General features: G+C 39.0%; 2 protein-coding genes across 2 annotated transcripts in view; one reads left to right on the forward strand and one right to left on the reverse strand.

The window, feature by feature from the left end:
- Positions 1-7,802, reverse strand: part of LOC138967218 (elongator complex protein 3-like) — a gene marked incomplete in the record, with an annotated part of 23,501 nt that extends 15,699 nt beyond the window's left edge. Inside the window, 2 exon segments of the mRNA XM_070339736.1 lie at positions 6,489-6,591; positions 7,664-7,802. Of these exon segments, the coding sequence (XP_070195837.1) occupies positions 6,489-6,591; positions 7,664-7,685 (125 nt within the window).
- Positions 7,803-7,986: 184 nt separating this feature from the next.
- Positions 7,987-10,000, forward strand: part of LOC138967221 (transmembrane protein 234 homolog) — a 3,978-nt gene continuing 1,964 nt past the window's right edge. The window contains exons 1-2 of the mRNA XM_070339739.1: positions 7,987-8,137; positions 8,943-9,094. Of these exons, the coding sequence (XP_070195840.1) occupies positions 8,113-8,137; positions 8,943-9,094 (177 nt within the window). The 5' untranslated portion in view covers positions 7,987-8,112. The remainder of the gene's footprint in view (positions 8,138-8,942; positions 9,095-10,000) is intronic.

The following is a 10,000-nucleotide window of genomic DNA, read 5'->3' on the forward strand; positions in this document are numbered from 1 at the left end:
AACATTTGACCACCCACAAAACCGTCATTCTGTTGTTCTAGCTCATGTGAAGCTTGCAGGCAAAGTATACTTATGTAAAACTCGAATCAGAAAATAACCTTGAAAATTACAGCATACAGAACAGTCACCACTCCAACAATTGCTATAGAGTTGTGGTGCTCAGACGCTCCCCAGAAAAATAGCACAAGATAGGATAATGCTATTCTCAACTCTGAATAAGGCCTTACTGCCTTATTCCAACTTTCTTCACAATAATCTTTACAATAAAAGCTGGTATTCCTATTTTTTTTCTACTACATGTACCCTCCACCTCTCCTTACATACATGATACTGTTCTGGTAATGAGTATAAGAAGGATCTTGTATTCATTTTTCCTGCATAATAGTTAATACAGCAGACAACACCCCCCCCCCCCCCCCCCCCCCCTTTTAAGACCGTACATTTGATTTAAAAGGCTTTTTCCCTTTTAAAACCTTGTTTTCTCAGATTTTCTGTTCATAACTGTTGTAAATGTACCCCCATTTTAAGACTTAGTTCTTTTTAAGACCCGGTTTTCTCAGATTTGTTGAAGTCTTCAAAGGGTGGTTCTACTTTACATCTTATCCAACCCCCTTATTTTGTTGCCATTTACCTTCTTTGAATCCCACTCGTCAGGTTCCACATCTTTCCGCTGATAGTAGTATGCTGCGCCTGCTACATGGCCTGCTGTCTGCACCAGTACTTTGGGTCGTCTTGTCGCTGTCATCTCAAAGTCATGCAGCGTTTCAATCTCCTCTGAAGGGAAAGCCTGTAACACGGAGAAAAGAAATGTCCAAGACTATAACATCTCCACTACACCTGTTATGTCATTTCAGAGCCATGGAAAATGAGGGTCATCCAAATGCAAGGCCCGCAGAAACAATTCTAGTGAATATGTTAGGCGCGTTTGATCGATCTGCGCGATCGCGCGATCGCGCTGCGCGTTTGGTGGATCAATCAAACGCGCACACATCGATCGATGTGTGCGCATTTGATCGATGCAAAGAATAGGCTACAAAGAATACAAGAATCGTTAAAACGCGCAGCTCTTATACTTGCGCATTTGGACGATCTGTCACAAAGTAAGTCCCTACCACACACACACATCGCACGCCGGAAGTGAAAAGTTTCAAATACAGGAATGTTCCGAAATATACCCCAACAACGTTTTTGATTTGTTTGTTGTCAGACCTCTCAATCTTTCAAACAGTCTCTCTCTCTCTCTCAGTCTCTCTCTCTCTCTCTTTCTCTCTCTCTCTCTCTCTCTCTCTCTCTCTCTCTCTCTCTTTCTCTCTCTCTCTCTTATGATATTATTATTATATTACTATTATTGCGTGTGTCTGCGTTTCATCATAAAAAGTTTGTTCCTATGTATTCCCATTTCGATTATAACCATTTTGCTTAGATCAGGACTAGCTGGAGGACCTGATGCTATCTTTCCTGTAATAAAGTTATATGTTTCAATGTTTCTCTCTCTCTCTCTTAGTCTCTCAGTCTCTCTCTCTCTCTCTCTGTCTCTCTCTTAGTCTCTCTCTCTTCTCTCTCTCTCTCTCTATCGCTCTCTCTTCTCTCTCTCTCTGTCTCTCTCTCTCTCTTAGTCTCTCTCTCTCTCCCCCTCTCTCTCTCTCTCTCTCTCTCTCTCTCTCTCTCTTAGTCGCTCAGTCTCTCAGGATCTCTCTCTGTCTGTCTCTCTCTCTCTTAGTCTCAGTCTCTCTCTCTCTCTCTTCTCTGTCTCTCTCCTCTCTGCTCTCTGTCTCTCTCTCTCTCTCTCTCTCTCTCTCTCTCTCTCACACACACACACACACACTTTCTCTCTCTCTCTCAGTCTCTCTCTTAGTCTCTCAGTCTCTCCCCCCAATCCCCCCTTCCTCATCTCTGTCCATCCCTCTGACATCTCATGAAAACAGCTGAACTTTTAAATCATTTGCTATTAAAGGACAATTAAACACTCAATGAGCTAATACATGTGAAATGGATGATCAGGTGCAACCTCGACGCATATATACCTGTGATGTGATGTCTTTGAGGTAGTCTAAGTGTTTGGTACAATATAATCCCATTTTTTCTTCTTTTTTATAATGTCTTACAGATTGTTGTTTAGACACTTATGCTAGGCCTACTTCCGGTCATAACTTCCGGTCATTGCCAGCAGACGGGTGTGTGCGTAGTATGGTGATTTGTGAGATGGATCGTCCAAATGCGAAAGTATATAAGAGCTGCGCGTTTTAACGATTCTTGTATTCTTTGTATTGATCAAACGCGCACACATCGATCGATGTGTGCGCGTTTGATCGATCCACCAAACGCGCAGCGCGATCGCGCCATCGCGCAGATCGATCAAACGCGCCTAACAAATGTATTGTTTTGTCAATAACAAACGTTCGAACAACCTACCTTTTTCGTTGTTTTTTTAATTCTAGCAGCCTTTTTGTAAGACTTGTAACAGAAAGCTAGTTTTCTACATGAACATAAATTCTAATATTCGTTATGGTTTTCCCACACTTTCCCTAATAAACATATGTATACATAAGATCCTCCCAAACTGCACTGTGCAGATGATGTTGTGACAAAAGGTCGTGCTCCAGACCCCATGTGTGTTTGTAAGCAATTAAACAACATTATCAAAAACATGTATGTGTCTGTGTTTGTTTGTTGGATTGAAAATAGGATGAAGAGATACCTACGATAAAATTGTGTGTTTTAACAACAGCTTTGTGAATTAAATCTACGATGAAAGTGAAAAACTGTGGAAAAATTTCCCGCCGAAACCAATAAGCAAGAACTCATACTTTTGTTATCAACCCAGAACACTCTTTTTAATGCACAAAACCAAACTGCATTGTAAATCTGGAAATAAGAATAATAAATCAATATGTGTGTAAACAAACCTGCTTCTATATAAAAATATTTAATTAGAAACGGAGAAATTAACTTCAGGTTGTTGGTTGTGACGATGTTTGTCCGAAGTGACAACGATGTTTTGACATCGTGTGTATGTATCATCTATGCTCCAGTCCGAACTTTTGCAGTTTCCAGAACACAAAAAGAATTAATGTATTAGTTGAGATCGCTGGGCATTTGAAATTTACAAACATGACAGAGATATGCCGAATAATTTGCTAAGCATCGAATCATTTGTCCGGACATCACAACCAAACAATCACGAATTTTTCAACAACTGACACTCTCCGTTGACTTCCGATCGTACGTTTTAATAGCATTGCTCCCAACTGATTTCAAACCGAGGCTTGTTTTTCTTGGAAATGGCGCGTCGAAGAAGGGAAAGTAAGAGAGCTTCGTTTGTCCGTATTTTCTGAATTACAAGTTGACGTCACAACCGACATCTACATCACAACCGACAAACAATCTGTTAGAAATAATTTTTCATTGAACTCATTTCGAATTTGCATGTTATTCAAACGAAACAGAGCGCATCAAAATACGACACACTGCTCTCTGTTTGTTGTTCGCGCTCATCGAATGAGTGCGATAGGTAAAAAGCTGAGAGAGGACAAATTATTTTGTATGTCCAAAGTCACAACCGAACATGACCGACATACGAAATGTAATTCACGGCTGTTTCGAGAAAGCAAACAATTTGAAAATGTTCGTTCGATGTTTTGTACAGCAGCTAATTATTGACGACAAGCAACGGAATGAATTTCTGCATGAATATTTCCAATCCACACATAGTTTACTGTCGGTTGTGATGACTTCTCCAGAAGACAAACACTTTGCTATGTTGGTTGTGATGATTTTTCCAGGAGACAAACTTGCTATGTTCACTGTCATAACCAACTGACCTTACATTTCTTTGGTATATTTTTTTGAATTTTTGTTGTTGTAAGCTGTTTTTCCTTCTTTTAAAGTAGTAGTAAAGAAGTAGGTCAGTTGTCAATTGATTATCAGACGACACTAGTTGTAGTAGGCCTACCAGTAGGTAATGGCCTAAAAACTCAGTTTAACTTTTAAGTAAAAAAAAAAATGTTGGGTGTCACTGTCAGTGCAGGCTCTGTGTGTGTGTGTGTGTGTGTGTGTGTGTGTGTGTGTGTGTATGTGTATGTGTGTGTGTGTGCTTGCTTACAGAGTTACATAAGCTATAGTTATGGGCTTATAACTTATATTGAATTAACGTAGCCTAAACAATTTATGTTGTAGTCCAGATTACTGCAGAGTCCTGATCATCGCTGATGAAGGTGCATTTAAGATGCTTTCCCACTCTACAGCATTTTCCCATTATTTAACTTAAGCTACAAATTAATTATGACTTTTTCCAGGCCTGTCGTGAGTTGCACAGAGGAAAGAGCTTGCGAACGTTCGCTACGATAACATGCTAAGCCATAAACCAAAGGCTCTTCCAGTCCTCTTTATGGGTTTTGTTTTGCATATTATTAGTATTATATATGGAGAGAGAGAGAGAATGCAAAATAAGACAGAAAAAGAGTTGTCTGTCTTTTAGTTTTAACTTTAAGTGTTATGTTTAATTTTGTTTGTCCATCGCTATGTCATCACAACCGACCATAAGATTAAGCACAGTCATCGTAACAAAGGCTCTTCCAGTCCCCTTTATGTTTTTTTGCAAATACTAGATCTGTAGTAGTTAGGTAATAGCCCCCCAAAATTGTTTTTTGTATTCTCTTTTGTTGAAAATGAAATGACAAGCATCAAGTTTGTCCATCGCCTAATCATCACAACCGACTCAAAAAGTGCCATGATCATGGTAATTTGAAGTTTGTGAGCTCTTTTGTGTGTGTTTTTATGTAAAAGGAATTACATATCCTTGATTTTAACTGACAGAAGTGTTCTTTTGTCATTTATTTTGTAAACACATCAAACGGAAACGTGATGTTTATGTCGGTCGTGATGTTGGACATAACATCATGTATAAAAAATAAATAATGTAAGTTTGTTTTGGAATTGTTTGCGTGTAATTCACTGGTGTTGTACTTTCTTTTGATTTATAAAAGGTATTTGGATTGCAGAAGTTTCATTTATGGAGGTAAATCAATCAAATGGTATGTCCAGCATCACGACCAACATCTGTCAGATTGTTAACAAAATATGCTTATTCTACAGAACCCGCTGACCAAACTATCTTTTCCTATTTTATTTTATGTAATGAAAATATGAAACATTCAGCATAAAAATGCACTTGTGTCAAAAAATATTTTTAGATTTTTGATTTTTCTACTCTTTTTGCCACGACCTTTTGTCACAACATCATATATATATATGTACTAAGTAATAACTGTAACATTCTCAAACATCAAACTTTGCTAATTAACATTTTCGTCTTCAACTCTCGCTAGTTTGACTTTGATATAAATATAAATGTTCCATTATTATTTTATTATTATAGACGAGTCAACATTTTTATTGAGCGAAGTTCTTTTTCTTCTAACTCAGTAACTGTCTCCTTTTTATGTGTATCACTATCATGTTTTGTATATGTCAGTCCACAATTAGCAAATGTCTTGCTTTATTTATAATCAATTACATCCAACAACTAACCTTTCTTGTATATTTTGATTATTGCCAACATTTGTCATAAGTCAAGTGCTAATAAAGTAATAATTACAACAAACATATACATTATCAAATATCATGCAGAGAACTATGCATGTCACTAATTCATGTTCAAAATTGTGTTTTTATACATGTAATTAATATTAAATCATCAAGCTAAATAACGAGATTACTTAACCGCTGCCTCTGGCTGTGTAACAGTACTTACACAACAGGAAATGTGAAGAACTATGTACATGACTACACCCCTTTACCAAACTGATCTTCGTTTAGAATCGTACACTGAAACAGTCAAAGTTACATACATGTACATTGCAGTTGTTGTTTTTAATACTGCTTTGGGGGATTTATGGAACATTTGCCAGAGTGTATGTATACGTGTAGATCTATTTCACAAATAATTCTCTACAAGAGCATGTCCCGACCCTTAACCATGGCCTACACTTGAATAATGATGCCCTCAACATTGTTCCTAACCTTTAGGTCCGTACCGACCAGTATGACTTCAAACTCTTAGGAACTGTACAGTGGAACCCCCCTTTACAAGACCCCCAATTTAAGACTCCCTCCTTTTCGAGACCTTGTTTTCTCACATTTTCTGTTCATAACCATCTCTATTGAGGTCTAACGAATGACGTATCACAACGTGCGCGGTCGTCCTTGGCGGTCAAGAAAGCCGCGGGCGCCGCCGCGATCATTGCGCAGACGACACTTCTAGACCGCCAATATTTTGTGTGCGCATCACGTGCTCCACATAAATCTGCCGGAAACGAAGCAATTGGGAAACCTGGATATTTACCCCAATTTTCTAGACTTGATTTTCTCAGATTTTCTGTTCATAACCATCTCTATATTTACCCCAATTTGTTAGACTTGATTTTCTCAGATTTTCAGATGTCTTAAAAGGGAATTTCCACTGTAGTAGTAATGTCATTATTGCTCACTTGTTAAGATCCACATCTTTCTGTTGCCCATCAGCTTTGATGAGCTCGTTGACAATCTCTGCCACTGCCCTCACCATCAGCTCCTCTTTCGACCCCTCTGGTTCTGTGCAAAGCAAATCATTCACAATTAAGTTAGTAGAGTGAATGTGCGTGAGGAGGCAATTGCCTGATTTAGCCCTGGCATGTGACTGTGAGGTTCACTGTCACACTGATTGAACATCAAAATATACACTCTTCTTTCAATATGTGATAGTATTTCCACACATGTTCGTGTATTTGGTGTGTGTGCGTACTATAAGTCATCAAGTGGTTACAGTAAATATAAGTAGATTCCACCACACAAATCCCATTTTACCGGCGTCAATAACAGAAAGCACAATGGCTATTTCTCGATTATAACTTCAGACTAATATAGCATCTTTACTGATGTTAAAGCCATTGGAAAAACGTAAACAAGGCCGCAATAAACTTATAATAAACTTCACTTCACCGCCGCTGGTCACTCACTTGATCATGTCAGAGTCATGGCTCTTTGGCAAGTACGTGGCGACTCCTTCGAGCGCAAACTCAGGGAGTCCCACATCATTTCATCCCTCGGCACTACCTGCCCCGATGGAATTAACATTCGCCGTTAATTCATTCATCTCAACCTTCCCCCCGCTGTTCCACCTTGTGTGTATGTGTGTGTGTGTGTGTGTGTGTGTGTGTGTGTGTGTGTGTGTGTGTGTGTGTGTGTGTGTGTGTCCGCACGGGTACGTGAGTCTCCTCTTTCGTTCCCTTTCACGCAACCCCCCCCCCCCCCCCCCCCACATTTTGTTTGGTCTACAGACCTCAAAACTGCCGCTTTTCATTCCCCTCGGGTAGCTTCCCTTGCTTCTCTGTCTTTGTCACCTGTTGGTTTGTGCAGTGTAGTTGTTTTGTCAGTTGTTCTCCTCTTTATTTGTTCTATCGTCTTTCTTCTTCTTTTTTGTGTGTGTACTTTTGTGTTTTTGTGCCTGAAGAAGACCCTTAGGTCGAAACGTCGCCGTTATTCGTTCCGTGTTCGTCATTTTAACGTGAGTACATTGCTTTTTGGTCTCTTTATTATAATAAAGGGTCAAACTTTCTGTCAATCGATGCGTGTGATGAAATACAGTCTGCTGGACTAACATCGACACAGTTCAGCTGTAACAAACCTTTGTTCCTCTTTTTTCCCATCGCTTAAGATATACTCCTACACAGGTAGATGTCCACAAAAAGCTCAAAGCTCGAAATGTGTATGCCACACATGTAAAATGTACACGCAATGCGATGAAACCGGAAGTAGTGTGTTCTTTGCAATAAAGTTAAAGATGTGATATAAAGCTAGTTCGCAAGATAATTCGCATACATGACCAGTGGAAAACAAGAGATTAAAGAAATACTTGTGACTCTTTTCAGTTATAAATTTGCTTTTATGATGCGACAAAATTGATCTTATATCTGATCCTAGGGAAGAATGTGCAATTATGTTCGAAACTTTTCTCATAGCTTTCTTTTGCAAAATGGCGTCTGCTACAGTGAACAAAATTTAGAGTACACTTCCTTCTTTATCAGCTTTAGTTTAAAAAAAAGATATAGCAATCAGTATTAAGGGGACTGCGCTATGAGCTCAGCATCAAGTAACATAGGTACTTTGGGTAATCGCAAAGTGCGTGCATGCGTGAAACGAATGTTAAACGCGCGCGTTTGTGTGTGTGTGTGTGTGTGTGTGTGTTGGTAACGATGAAACATTCATGCACGAAGCTGAAACAAAGGGCATAACAATTATTTAACATATATTTATGGGAGACCTGCTTTAATCTTAGCGAGGCAGAGACATTTTGATTGATAAAAGAAGAACATTTAGTGATTTCATTTGTTGTACAGATCTGCATAACTTCCTTATGAACTTATTTGTAGGAGCTCTTCTGACAACACTGACTCACTGTTTGGTATCTGCTTCTGCCGCTTGAAACTATCCTATCTGTGGATGCATGCATGTCACAACGTGTTACAAGGACAGTCCATCTGGCCAATTCCAAATTTGGTGTACATGTATGCCTGATGATGTTTCATATGGTTGGGTCCAGTCCTCTGCCGTAAAATTATAATCTATTAGGCTTATTTCTATTGTAGTCCCTGGTTATTTGTAGCATCAGCATGAACTTCCAGAGCCAAAACATAGATTTGCACATGAAAATGAAGCTCATAAAAACTGACTTAGGGTCCTTACGCACATCAAAATAATGAAAATAATGAACGCTTGACTTGGGATCTTTTTAGGTGATTTAAGTGATTATTTGGGGAACAAATATATATGATGCCTTATAATTTGAATGTTGCCAATGGAACACTTGCACACACACATGTTTTGAATGACTGAGATTTATAAAGTGCGAAATGTTGAATCCAAACACTGATACATATTTACCAAAATGGATTTTTCTTCTTCAGAAAATGCAGCATGGCTGCTGGTGGTGGCAGCCTTGTGGGGAGGCACCAACCCCTTCATCAAACGAGGAAGTCGAGGGGTGGAAGACATCAAAGAGGATGGTGCTGTGGCCCAGTTTTTGCGAGAGTTCGCCTTTCTCTTTTTTAACATGAGGGTAGGTGAACAGGAGTGAATTAGTCATTTATTATTGGCGGAGGTAAAACCTAATGCACATGTCCAAGGTCTGCAGCATTGCAGTGCAGTGTAAATGCCTTCAAAGTTTTGGCAAATTTCAGTGAACAATTTCGGCGAAAGATGATTCTCCCACAACCCATACAAACCCGACTGAGTTATTTTTGGAATTCGTCTATTCTGCCAAAATGATTGCAACATTTATGCGATTTGAAATAAGTTTTGGCATTTCGCAGACCACTGACAGCAGGTATTACCATTCCAGCAGGGGCTCACATCCACGTCGGACATCAGACATACACGGATATTTTTTCCAAATATCCCATACATTTTTCATGCAAGCGGACATATGTCCTCTTGTTTTGGTCACAAAGGGGTCATTGTCCGATTATGCTTTGGTTGTGGAAATGTGGGCATCCACCAGAAAGCGCATGCTCTGCAGCAAGAGAAAGAAACAATAACAGTGAATTGTCGTCATTACCTCAGAGACAGAACAACACGTTTTTATTACTTTGATTTTTTTTGTTACCATTTTGCCAAGAAAATTATTCTATTTGTTCTGTTGCCTTTGTGACAAGAAACTAGTTAAGTTTAATTAAATTTACGTTTTGTTGCGAAAAAAAATGTCCTATTGATTTATTTTTGCTTAGGACAAATGTCCTATCACTTTTGCTTTGTCCAAGACATTTGTCCTATGCCACCTCTCATGGAAGTGAGCCCCTGTTCCAGTGCACAATATGGCTTTTTGACCAATCTGGATTGATTCTAGGTGACCCTCTAAATGTTATAATTAAATGTTCAGGCAGGGACAGCTTTTTTGTTTATCACGCTAAGAATTAACAAGACAAAGTAAACATTGGAACTAACAATATCAGCGTGATTTATTCTA

This window comes from Littorina saxatilis, linkage group LG5, assembly GCF_037325665.1.
Source record: "Littorina saxatilis isolate snail1 linkage group LG5, US_GU_Lsax_2.0, whole genome shotgun sequence".
Classification (NCBI taxonomy): Eukaryota; Metazoa; Mollusca; class Gastropoda; order Littorinimorpha; family Littorinidae; genus Littorina; species Littorina saxatilis.